This window comes from Carcharodon carcharias, chromosome 18, assembly GCF_017639515.1.
Source record: "Carcharodon carcharias isolate sCarCar2 chromosome 18, sCarCar2.pri, whole genome shotgun sequence".
Classification (NCBI taxonomy): domain Eukaryota; kingdom Metazoa; phylum Chordata; class Chondrichthyes; order Lamniformes; family Lamnidae; genus Carcharodon; species Carcharodon carcharias.
The window spans coordinates 83,908,884-83,922,461 of NC_054484.1; the positions used below are offsets into that span (position 1 = coordinate 83,908,884).

General features: G+C 45.0%; 1 protein-coding gene across 8 annotated transcripts in view; it reads right to left on the bottom strand.

Annotated features, from left to right (window-relative positions):
• The window catches only part of LOC121290772 (phosphorylase b kinase regulatory subunit alpha, liver isoform-like), a 164,364-nt gene that overhangs the window by 126,278 nt on the left and 24,508 nt on the right, over positions 1–13,578 (bottom strand). For 7 of the 8 annotated variants that reach the window (XM_041211669.1, XM_041211673.1, XM_041211672.1 and 4 more), the window contains 3 exons: positions 10,760–10,928; positions 6,251–6,333; positions 446–526 (listed from right to left, as the gene is read on the bottom strand). In XM_041211669.1, the coding sequence (XP_041067603.1) occupies positions 446–526; positions 6,251–6,333; positions 10,760–10,928 (333 nt within the window). Of the gene's footprint in view, positions 1–445; positions 527–6,250; positions 6,334–10,759; positions 10,929–12,002; positions 12,042–13,578 lie in introns of those variants that run through there. The other variant, XM_041211674.1, reaches the window with a different exon arrangement.

Below are 13,578 nucleotides of genomic sequence, written 5' to 3' on the forward strand. Positions count from 1 at the left end.
CACCCACGCCAGCGGTTCACTTTTATACTCAGTATATAAGTTGACCCCTGTTTTCGGAGGGATTTTTTGAGGTCAACTCCGCGATCTATGATAAATCATTTCTCAATGAAAACAAACATCGTTCCCACAGGAGTTTGAGCTGCACCTATTTTGTTATGATATGAATACACCAATGTGAAGCAATAACACTGGTCTGAAGGCAACCACTGGCAAAAAATCATGATAGTTCCTAGTACCAGCACACATTGCACAAGAACCCAACATTAAATTATTTCAGACTTTCCAAGCTGATGGAGTGGGCCTGTAACAGCTGTGAAAGGTGCAAGCCCACCTCCGCTTTTGTCAGGAGTTGCCTCACTCACATGTGATAATAATGCAGTGAAGCTTGTTGCATTGTTTATAGCTAAACAGAACTTTTTCCCACATCGATGCACGGTCTAATTACCTTGGCCATGCCCACAGAACTTGCGTTCAGCTCCGCAATTCCTTGGTTTGTTTTATCTCCACGCTCCCACATGCCATAATCCTGAGGCCAAAGGGAAATTAAAGCTGTAAGTCGTCCTTCTTGACTCCACGCACATTTCAAACCATTAACAGGCTGTAGGTCCTATCAATGCTGAACATCAAATTGAAAGGCCAATATATTCCCGTGACATCTGTAAGCTGGTCAGTCATCTGGGCGGTGACAGTAAGTAAAATTGTAGGCCCATTTCAAAGTGGTCAATGATTTTGACAGAAGCATGTCAAAATTATTATAAATAAAAACAGAAAGTGCTAGAAATACTCAGCAGGTTTCGCAGCATCTGCAGAGAGAGAAACAGAGTTATTGTTTTGAGTCTGATATGACTCTTCTTCAGAACGAGAGGCAGAAATGTGATGTGTTTTATGCTGTAGAAAAAGGTAGGGGGGGCAAGTGAGGCAGCATAGAAGGCCAGGGATAAATTGGAGGTCAGGAGAGATTAAATGACAAAGATGACACAGAACATAGGACAAAGGGAGTGGGAATGATGGACAAAGCTTTGGTCCAGAGTAGGTGTTAACAGCAGAATTAAGGCCAGCACTGTCTGAAAGCAGAAACTCGAGTACAAGATACAGACTGGCACCGGGGGGAGAAAAATCAAAATGGAGGGCAGAGTTCATGGTCTGAATTTGTTGGAATCGAGGTTAAGTCCAGAAGGCTGTAAAGTGCTAATTCAGATGATTACGAAGTTATTACTCCTGAGGGCCTTGCGCTCCCAGGGGTGGAGAGGTGCTACATTCAAAGGGGCTGATAGCCAGCGATACAACAGAGACACTGTGACAGAGCTTCATTGACTGGTACTCCCACTGAGATTGCAGAACCTGTCAATGGATCTGCAAAGGAATTAGGTCCATTTTGGCAACAGCCAAAGCAAACTCAAATAACAATTCAGTTTATGTCAGCATGTATGGCACTACAGTCCGTCCGAGCAGTTTCAAAATTCAAAGAATACCTTGTCATGACTAGGCTTGTAACAGGAAATCTGTGATCTGTCACTTAGTATTCACACAGATAGTAGTGTATGTAATTTCTGAGTAAAATAATTTTTGGGGATATATGCTATCAGGAGATTACTTTAAATACAACGCGTACCTTTAAGGCAATGGTAATATTACGCTGTTAAGCCAATCATAAATTGCAGAATTAAATTGGCGTGTTTGCTCATAAAATCATACAGTCTAAGAAGAAGGCCATTTGATCCATTGTGCCTGTGCTAGCTCTTTGAAAGAGTTATCCAATTGGCCCTACTCTGTCCTGCTCTTTTCCCATAGCCCCTCAAATTTATCTGCTTCAAATGTTTATCCAATTCCCTTTTGAAAGTTATTTTGGGGAACATTAAGGAGAAACATCAGTCTCAGAATTAGCTTTATGCCCAATCAAAGTTAATCGCATCTCAATGTGATAATCAGATAAGAATTTGTGTTAATATCGGAGCTTAGCTGGAACGATAGAGTTACCTAACAGCCAGCGAGTCATCACATTCTCTATCTGGTACTCCCAGGATCTCTCCTCTTTCTTTGTATGGCCAGACAGAAGACATTGGGTTAAACTGATTAACAATTCAACTATCACAATGGCTATTCTGTCAGAGTTTGGAGTTTCGGTGTGGAGAAGCCTTGCTACAATATACATTCTGGGGATCATGTGAGAGGAATCACATTAAGGGAAAGACATAGGGTGGATTTTATGGAGGGACAGATTAACCACCCTCTCGACTAAAAAGTCAGTCAGCACCAGAAACCCAACAGCTCTGCAGCAATAATATGCTGGGGGCAGCCTTAATTAGTTTACAGTGGGATGTCTGCCCCAACCTGAGAGGAAGTCTCATCCTAGAGATCTACATTTATATTCATATAGCACCTTTAACATAATGAAACTTCCCAAGGGGCTTCACAGGAACATTATAAACCAAAGTCTGACACCGAGCCACATTAGGAGATATTGGGTCAGGGGACCAAAAGCTTTGTGAAAGAAGGTGGTTTTAAGGAGTGTCTTAAAGGAGGAAAACAAGAAAGAGAGGATGAGAGGCTTAGGGAGGGAATTCCAGAGCTTGGGGCCAAGCAGCTGAAGATATGGCCACCGATGGTGGAGCACTAACAATTGGGGATGTGCAAGAAGCCAGAATTAGAGGAGTACAGATATCTGAGGGTTTTGGAGCAGGAGGCGATTACAGAGATAGGGAGGGGCGAGGCCATGAAGGGATTTGAAAAAAAGGATGAGAATTTTAAGATCAAGACATTGCTTGGCAGGGTGCCAATGTAGGTCAGCGAGCACAGGGGTGATAGAGAATGGGACCTGGTGTGAGTTCAGACACGGGCAGCAGACTTTTGGATGACTTCAGGTTTAAGGAGGGTAGAATGTGGGAGACCAGTCAGGTGTGTGTTGGAATAGTCGAGTCTAGAGGTTAAAATGAGGGTTTCAGCATCAGATGAGCTGGGAGAAGGGTGAAGTTGGGTGATGACATGGAGGTGGAAAAAGACGGTCTTACAGATGGCGTGTTCAGAAGCTCATCTCAGGATCAAATGTGAACCAAGGTTCTCAGGGAGAGGGATGGTGTTGGTAGCTGGGGAATGATTTGGAATGAAAACAATGGCTTCAGTCTTCCCAATATTTAATTGGAGGAAATTTCTGCTCTTCCAGTACTGGAAATTAGCCACAGTGGAGGGGTCGAGAGGGGTGGTGGTGAGGTAGAGCTGGGTGTCAGTGTACATGTGAAAACTAACACCGTGTCTTCAGATGATGCCACCGAGGGGCAGAATGTAGATGAGAAATAGGAGGGGGTCAGGAATAGATCCTTGGGGGACACAAGAGGTAATGGTGCAGGAGCAGGAAGAGAAGACATTGCAAGTGATTCCCTGGCTATGATTAGATAGATAAGGATGGAACCAGGTGAGAGCAGTCCCACCCAGCTGGGTGACAGAGGAGAGGGTTGGAGGAGGACGGTGTGGTAAATGTGTCAAAGTGCAGACAGGTCGAGAGGGATCAGGAAGGAGAGTTTACCCTGTCACAGTCACAGAGGATGTTTCTGTACTGTGGCAGGAGCGGGAACCCAATTGGAGGGAGTCAGACTTGGGAGTTCTGGGAAAAATGGGCACAGATTTGGGAGGTGACAATACATTCAAGGACTTTGGAGAGGAAAGGGAGGTGGGAGGTGAGAGATGAGGGGTTGTTTTCAACAATGGTGGGGTCAAGGGTGGGTTTTGTGAGGAGGGGGTGATGATGGCAGATTTAAAGGAGAGAGGGACAACTGCAGAAGGAGAGATTACTGTTCACAATATCAGCTAAAATGGACACCACGGCAGGGGAGGAGCTGGATGACAGGAGTTTAGTGGGAATAGGATCGAGGGAACAGGAGGTGAGTCTCATGGACAAGATGAGCACAGAGAGGGCATGAGGGAGATAGAGAAACTGGAGAAAATGTGAGCTCAGGGCTCAGGCAGTGGGGGAAGCTTCAGTGTCCAGGTGGGCTAGTGGAAGGGGGGCAAGAGCAGAGGCAGCTGATTGGATGATCTCAAACTTATTGACAAAGAAGTTCATGAACTCCTGGCACTTGTTGTTGGAGATGAGGGTGGAGAGGACAGGGGAGCGGGGCTTAAGACGACGATTGCAGCTGCAAGAAGATGCCTGAGGTTATCTTTACAACCCAGGATGATCCTAGAACAGTGCACAGTTTTGGCAGAAGGGAGAAGGATCCTAGGGTGTTTTATGTGATCCAGCCAGGAATGGTCAAACCAATTGTCCACCACATCTGTTCAAGTCCGTGTACGCTGTGCTTAAGCAAGTGGAGGAGGGCCGTACCTGGGTAACGGCCAGGGTGAGAGAGAGTCATGGTTTTACTGGGGACCAAGGGATCGAAGGTGGAGTGAGAGTGCAGTTGAGCTGATCAGTAACTGCAGAAATGTTGTGGCAAATGGGGTAAGTTGGGATTTTGAAAGAGTAGTTGTAAATCCCTTTAACAGGGTAAACCATCCCAGAGCGTTTTACAGGTGAGTTCTTCAGACAAAAAAAAACCTGATACCAAACCAAAGAATGAGACATTTAGGATAAGTGACCAAAAACCTGGTAAAAAACCAGGGCCAGGATTTACCTGAGATAGTGACCCTGCCCCTATTGGGGGCAAGCCTGATTCCCGCAGCTGGGAACGCCTGAGCCAGCTCCGTATGCCGGGAATCCCTGATTCGATTTCCCATGGCCGGGAATCCCCGAGTGGACTCCGTGTGGCCAGGAATCCCCGATCTGATTCCCCGTGGCCGGGAATCCCCAAGTGGACTCCATGTGGCCAGGAATCCCCGATCCAATTCCCCAGGATCCATGGCCGCGATTCCTTAGTCTAACTTCGTCTGGCTGGGACTCCTTGAGACTATTTTACAGCCATCGCGCCATTAATTGGCTCAGGATGAGACTTCCACCTCCAACTGGGAGAAAGTCCCACCTCTAAGCTGCTGTGGACATTAGCCTGGAGCTCTGGATTACTGGTCCAGTGACATTACCACCACACCATCGTCTCCCCTGTGTGGGAGGTGAAATATGAGATAGCAGGCTGGACAGTTTTGGAATAAGCAAAGGCTGGAGGTAACAAAAACATGGATGAGGGTTTCAGCAGCAGAGGGATTGTGTCAGGGATGGGGGGGATGAGCGATGTTACTGCCAAGTGGTGATGGACAGGATATGGGGTCAGGATAAAAGCAGATGCTGGAAGTCTGAAATAAAAACAATGTTGGGAAAGCTCAGCAGGTCCGGCAGCACCTGTACAGGGAGAAACAGAGCTAACGTTTCAAGTGTGCATGACTCTCCCTCAGAACTCAAGAAGAGTCATACAGACTTGAAACATTAACTCTGTTGCTCTCTCCAGCATTTTCTGGTTTTATTATAATGGGGTCAGGGGTTCAGCTCAGGGTCAAATAGGGTGGCAAGGTGATAAATGGTCTGGTTGAACCTCAAACAGGGACAAACGAGGAGAACAGAGACTGTGATGGGGACTCAGGCAATGGCTTTGTTCTGTGCAGTGTTTCACTGGAGGAAACACCTGCTCAAACAATACTGGATATAGACCTAGCAGTGTGACAATTCAGGGGCAAGGGAGGGGCCAAGAGAGGAGGCAATGAGATAGGCATAAAAACCCCAACGTGAAATAAGACACTGTTTTGGGGTGATGTTGCTGAGGGGAAGTATCAAGATAAAAAGTTGGAGGAGTCTGAGGGTAGATCCTTGTACAAGCTGCAACATGGTATTGGTCACAATTCTAACAATCATGGACTGCCCTTCACACTCGCCCGAGGTGTTTTCTTCAATTCATTTAAAATTTTCGTTTTAGTTTCTACCCGTCTCTCCATGAGGTATGGATTTCTGTCGAGTCTGGACAGTGAGTGTCAGCATTCTGTTCAACCAATGGACAGGCGAGGGAGGGGGAATGGGCAGTGAGAAATGCCAGTCTCGAGTCAGATAACATTCTCACAAGCCTATCTTTCTAGTGGACACACTGGAAGGCAATCGGTTGTCTCTTCCCCAAGCCCAGAGGGTGAATTCTAGGGCCAGTTTCCCCATCCTCAGGTCAGATCAGCAGCAAGCTGACATCTTGCTAGTCCACGTGGTTCACTTTCCCTCAGTACATACCGTTGACAACTCAGCCATTACTGGACAGGTTGTTTCCAAATAGCAACAAGGGAAGGAAGGCAGCTTGAATTCTCTTGGCTATTTGTGTTTCCAATCTTACTATGTACAAATACTCACAGCAACTTTATAGGCAGCTTCGATGTAAAATACCAGGTTCTGTATAAACGATACTTCATCAAGGGTGAAAATGATACGTAACCCTATGAAGCATAAAAGACTCAATTAATGCAAATTCACAATGCTCAGTAACATTCATGACTCCTCAGATACTGAAGCAGCCCATGTCCAAATGCAGCAAGACCTGGACAACATTCAGGTTTGCACTGACAAGTGGCAAGTTACATTTGTGCCACACAAGTGCCAGGCAATGGCCATCTCCAACAAAAGAGAATCTGACCATTACCCCTTGACATTCAACAGCATTCCTGTCACTGAATCCCCTACTATCAACATTCTGGATTGACCAGAAACTGAACTGGACTAGCTATATAAATACTGTGGCTACAAGAGCAGGTCAGAGGCTAGGAATCCTGTGGCAAGTAACTCACCTCCTGACTCCCCAAAGCCTGTCCACCATCTACAAGGCACAAGTCAGGAGTATGATGGAAAACTCCCCACGTGCCTGGATGAGTGCAGCTCCAACAACACTCAAGAAGCTCAACACCATCCAGGACAAAGCAGCCCGCTTGATTGGTACCCCATCCACAAACATTCACTCGCTCCACCACCAGCACACAGTAGCAGCAGTGTGTACCATCTGCAAGATGCACTGCATGAACTCACCAAGGCTCCTTCAACAGCCCCTTCCAAACAACAACTGCTACCATCTAGAAGGACAAGGGTAGTAGGTACATGGGAACACCACCACCTGGAAGTTTCCCTCCAAGCCACTCACCATCCTGACTTGGAAATATATCGCTGTTCCTTCACTGTCACTGGGTCAAAATCCTGGAACTCCCTCCCTAACAGCACAGTGGGTGTACCTACACCACATGGACTGCAGCGGTTCAAGAAAGCAGCTCACCACCACCTTCTCAAGAGAATTTTTTTTTACTCATTCATGGGATTTGGGCGTCGTTGGCTGGGCCAGCATTTATTGCCCACCCCTAATTGCCCTTGAGAAGGTGGTGGTGAGCCGCCTCTTTGAACCTTTTAGCTACCAATTAGGGATGGGCAATAAATGTTGGCCTAGCCAGCGACGCCCACATCTCGTGAATAAATAAAATTTTTTAAAATTCCTAAGCAACATGCACAGTTTATGCTTATTTTACAGAGCCATAGTAAAGGTGGAAGGCAAATGTTCCAGAATGCGATCACATGTCTGACGGGAGAGCTCTGTTTTCACAGTTTAAAATGTAAATATTATGGGGTGATGATGGAACGCAGAGCAAAAGGAGACAAGGAACTGGAGTCAGTTTACAGCAGTGGAACAATTTGCGTATGGTCATTATCATCTTTTCTACGGGGCAGAGATTTTAAATGGCATTTTATCATTTAATTTACACAGCAACAGAACAACAGACAAAATGGAATGGTAGGACAATCACAAAAAGAATAAACCTGCATTGATATAGTGCTTTCACAAACTCATGGTGCCTCAATGTTCTTCGCAGCCAATGAAGGGTCATCACTCCTGCAGTGCAGGGAAGTATCTGGTACAGATTCTCTCTAGCCACAGCACATAGGAACAAGAGCAGGCCATTCAGCCCCTCAAGCCTGACCTTCAACTCAATTCAATCATTGCTGATCTGTACTGTAACTGCGTTCACCAGCCTTAGCTCCAAATCCCATGATAGTCAGAGATACCAAAAACCAGTTGGCCCATTATCCTCAGCATTTTCAGGGAGGGAGCTAGAGGTTTCCACTAACCTTTGAGTGCAGAATTGTTTCCTGGTCTCACTCCTGAACAGCTTAACTCGCTTTTTAAAATTGTGCTTAATCCCCCTGCCAGTAGAAACTGTTTCTCTGTAACCCTGACTAATTTTAAGTTTTCATTCATGGGATGTGGGCATTGCTGGCAAGGCCAATATTTGTTGCTTATCCCTAATTGTCCCTGAACTGAGTACTGGCTCAGCCATTGCAGGTAGCAGGTAAGAGCCACCCACATTGCTGTGGGTCTGGGTTACTGAATTATTTTATCATTTTAAACATTTAAGCAACATTTAGATCACCCCTCAGCCTGCTAAACTCAAGAGAATGCAAGCCATGTTAATGCAAACTACCCTCAAGATCTATCTTTTTCATTGTTCTGATAATTCTACACTGCATCTCCACCAGATCCTTCCTGAGGTAGGGTCCAGAACTGAACATAGTTAGTTACTCTAGATGTGCTCAGACAAAGACTCTGTAGAGCTGAAGCATGCCTTTGTGTTCCAGACCTCCTCGAGGCAAAGACCAACATTCCACAAGCTGTCCTGATAACTTTTCACACCTCCCAACACGTGCGCAGCATCCCTCCATTTACAAGAGCTGATGAACATGCAACAAGCAATCCGTTTCAGATGGGGTCTCCTCACTTGGCACACTTTTGCTGATGGCTGAAGAGGCCAATCCTTGAGAGGCGGGTTCTGCCACAAGTGCCGCACATGATGGGTGGTTGTTTTTGGTGTTGGTGGCCGTTGCCAAACTGTGGTCATCATGGTGGTGCAAGCCAGCCCACAGGAGGTGTCGCCATTTCCACCGTTCACCAGCTACTGACCCCAGGTGCGATAGTCGATGTTTAAGGCTGTTATGTCATGTTTGCGAGCATCCTTGAAGCAGAGCCTTGGACACTGGCTCTGGCTATCTCACCACACAGAAAGTCCTTGCATATGCAACCATTTTCCATCCTGTAGACATGCCAACAAGCTTCCTCTGTTTGATGAGTGCTGACAAACCTGTGAGCTACGTTGTTGAGGGGAATACTGTGATTTTGTCCTGCCAGGATACACCCATAATGCACCACAGATAGCAAAATTGGAAAATGCTCAGCTTCTTTTCTTGATAACTGTAAGTCATCCATGTTACACAGATAAAGCTTTAATTCAATATACCATCCAACTCGTAGCACAGTGACAGCTATATTATCAATTTTTTTTTATTCATTCATGGCATGTGGGCATTGCTGGCTGAGCCAACATTCATTGCCTATCCCTAGTTGCCCTTGAGAAGGTGGTGGTGAGCTGCCTTCTTGAACCGCTGCAGTCCGTGTGGTGTAGGTACACCCACATTGCTGTTAGGGAGGGAGTTCCAGAATTTTGACCCAGCGACAGTGGAGGAATAGCGATATATTTCCAAGTCAGGATGGTGGATGACTTGGAGGGAAACTTCCAGGTGGTGGTGTTCCCATGTGTCTGCTGCCCTTGTCCTTCTAAATGGTAGTGGTCGTGGGTTTGGAAGGTGCTGTCTAAGGAGCTTTGGTGAATTTCTGCAGTGCATCTAATAGATGGTACACACTGCTGCTACTGTGTGTCAGTGGTGGAGGAAGTGAATGTTTGTGAATGGAGCGCCAATCAAGCAATTTAACTGTGACTAAACAATCCACTCCTGTAATTTTATATCTAGTTCCTTCAAGCTTCAGCCTAAGCAATAACAAATAACTACAGTGCACAAATGTACAAATACTGTGCAGCCTATTACTACCAACCACTGTGTGTGGTGTGAATGTTGACAGCTTGAGTTGTCAGGGCACCGTCCCTTTGTCCCTGCACCTCAGTTCAGGAATGCAGCTACATCTGATCATGTTACCATCAGTCCCTCTGCCCTGTCATTTCCTGCAGGGCAGGAGTTTGGAGTGCTTCAACTGTAAACCTGCCATGTCCACTCTAATGACCTTGTTTTCCACAGCTCTCCTCAGTTATGAACTGCACAGCACCAGCCTTGCCCACCACCCCCTGAAGTCCTTGTGCTACTTCAGCTGTTTGGTTGTCTCCTCATTGGAATTCGAAGCTGATATTGTGGAATTTTGCTGCTTCCATTTCGCTACCTGCTCTTCTTCTTGTGACCTACTGTCCAGCGCTCTTCCTGTGCATAACACAATGTGTTAGACAGCTTTTTTTCACAATATCACCCTCAAATGTAACCTCTAATTAACATCTTAACCGTCCAGTTAGTTTGGAGGCACAAACCAAGGGCGGGGGAGTTCTCCTCGGTGTCCTGGCCAATATTTATCCCTCAATCGACATCACAAAAAACAGATTACCTGGTCATTTTCACATTGCTGTTTGTGAGATTTGTTTTGCACAAATTGGCTGCCCTGTTACAACAGTGACCATACGTCAAAAGTATTTCAGTGGCCAGAGAGTGCTTTGGGATGCCCTGAGGTTGTGAAAGGCGCTATATAAATGCAAGCTCCTTCTTTTTATTGACTATGATTGGGCCTCACCCTGCCAATTGCAACAGGTTATCAAAATGAGTACCGTGCTTAATTACTGTTAAAGACAATGTAGCCAGGAAAATGGATATGCAGAATGTATCTTATGAACCGAGTATTCACAGACAGGCTGCACATTAAACTGTCCCATTCACGCCTACAGATTCCATACAACAAAATATGTTAGTAGCAGGGGACCAGGACAATTGGTGAAAAGAATTTTAGACATTACAAAACAATAAATATAAGCTTCTTCTAAACAGAATCTTCCTTACCCGAGGCTGTCATTTGGGCCAAAAATAACAGATAGAGGGAAGTAGCATCCACCTGGAGATGGCCCCACTCATCGTCACCAACCACTGTAGCACATGTGGAGGTGTTGTATTTGGCATGGAGAGAGTCCTTTGTGCTTTGAGTTCGTTTAAACTTTTCAACTTTTTCCACCTAGATTCAAATAAATCACAGCTGTGATTGTCCTGGTGACTGATGGATTTATTAAATATCACTGAAAAAAGACACATCAAAACTTTTCATCTTCCACTCATCAGGACATTCTCAAGAATACCAAATGAAAAAGGAACAACAATTTATACTTGGCAAGTGGACACTGATTGGTAGAGGCATTGCCACTTGCCAACTAATCAGCACTCTCTTCTCATGAAGTATAAATTGTTGTTCCTTTTACATTTGGTATTCTTGCAAATGTCCTGATGAGTGGAAGACGAAAAGCTTCGACGTGTCTTTTTTTTTTAGCAATACTCAAGCTCTGTACTACCAAACAACTATTTGTTGAATACAGAAATTGCTATCTTACATTACACATCATTTTAGATTTCCTCTTCATTCCTAACACTAGTAATACAACAACAATCTGTATTTACATAGCAACTTTTAAAAATTCTTTCATGGGATGTGGGCATCGTTGACAAAGCCAGCATTGTTGCCCATCCCTAATTGCCCTCAAACTATATGGCTTGCTAGGCCATAGCAGAGGGCAGTTAAGAGTCAACCACATTGCTGTGGATCTGGAGGCATATATAAGCCAGACCGGGTAAGGATGGCAGATTTCCTATCTGTAAGGGGTTTTTAAGACAATTGATGATAGTTTCATGGTCACCATTACTGAGACTAGCTTTATATTCTAGATGTATTAACTGAATTTAAATTTCATCAGCTGCCATGGTGGGATTTGAACCCATGTCCCCAGAATATTAGCCTGGGCCTCTGGATTACCAGCCCAGTGATATCACCACAATGCTATCATCTCCCCTTTAATGTGGTAAAACATCCTAAAGGTGCTTTACAGGTGTGCAATTATACATTAAAATGTTCTGCACATGTAGCTTTCTTCTATTTAAGCCCCATACGGACAGTCTACAGTAACTTTTTCTCCTGTCGGTTTATGCCTTTTTATCAAATGTACCAAAGTATCTGCTGTAAATAAAGAATTTTGTCACATTACAGTTAAAATATTAACCAACTGGCTGAGGACTTCAAGCAGGGAAGTTAGTAACTCACAATAGGGGAAAGTTTCATTTACTTCCCACTGTACCTCCCCCTGGGTCCCCCACATCCTCCCACTGAGCAGGAGACATGGCCTGAGACTTCACCAATGTTCTTCTTGTGTTGGCCTTGGGAGATATGAGAGGATAGGTCAGGAAGCTTCCCTCTGATGCTTTCTGTGAGGAAGCATCAAGTGCCTGCTTTCACCGAGTGCTTGGTCTAGATTAAGAATATGCTGTATAATTTCTGGCATTTCATACTATGTCACTGTGTTTATCATTCCATTGTGGTATTCCTCAGCAGGAGCTTGCAGCAATCTATATTTGAAATGTGTTTCGTTACAAGTTGGGCTTCCTGCTTAATGTTCCCCTCCCTACCTCCTTGTCAGTACCAAACATTTCCAACCAATCCCTGGAAGGGTCCCAAAGTGAAAAAATACCTGTGAGGTTCTGTTGGTTTGAGTGCCTTTACTGCATTTAGGATAACAGAATGGTTACAGCACAGAAGGAGTCCATTCAGCCCATTGTGTCCTTTATGAGTTACTCACCCCACTCCCTGCTCTTTCCTCATAACACTGCACTTCTGTCTTGTAACTTTGGTTGCCTACTCAATTCCCTCTGAAAGCCACAACCGAACCTGCCTCCACCACGCTCTCCAGCACTGCATTCCAGATCCTAACCACTTGCTGCGTAAAACAATTTTTTCGTATGTCTCCATTGGTTCTTTTGCCAATTACCTTAAGTCTGTGCCCTCTGGTTCTCGATCCTTTCATGAATGGGAACAGTTTCTCCCTATCTACTCTGTCTAGATCCCTCAGGATTTTGAACACCTCTACCAAATCTACTCTCAACCCTCTCTTCTCCAAGGAAAATAGTCTCAGCTTCTCCAATCTATCTTCTTAACTGAAGTTCCTCATCCCTGGAACCATCCTCGTTCTTCCTGCCAAAGTGAACAACTTCATATTTTCCCACATTAAACTCCATTTGCCAGATCTTTGCCCACTCACTCAACTTATCTATAGCCATCTGCAACCTCCTCATGTCCATTGTTAGACATGATCTCCCCCTGACAAAGCCATGCTGACTATCTTTGATTAATCCTTGCCTCTCCAAGTGGAGTTTAATTCTGTCTTTTAGGAATTTTTCCAAAAGTTTCTCTACCACTGATGTTAGGCTCAGTGACCTATAGTTCCCTGGTTTATCCCTACTACCCTTCTTGAATAATGGTGCCACATTAGGTGTCCTCCAGTCCTCTGGCACCTCTCCTGTGGCCAGAGAGGATTTGAAAATTAGTGTCAGAGCCCCTGCAATCTCCTTCCTTGCCTCACATAGCAGCCTGGAATACATCTCATCTGGGCCTGGGGATTTATCCACTTTTAAGCCTGTTAAAACCACTAATACCTCCTCCCTCTCAATGCTAATTTGTTCAAGTATATCCCCCTCCCTGATTTTAATACCTACATTGTCCTTCTCTATAGTGAATACAATTAAAAAGAACTCATTTAAAACCTCACCTATGTCTTCCGACTCCTCACATAGATTGACACTTTGGTCCCTAATGGGCCCTATTCTTTCCCTGGTTATCCGCTTGC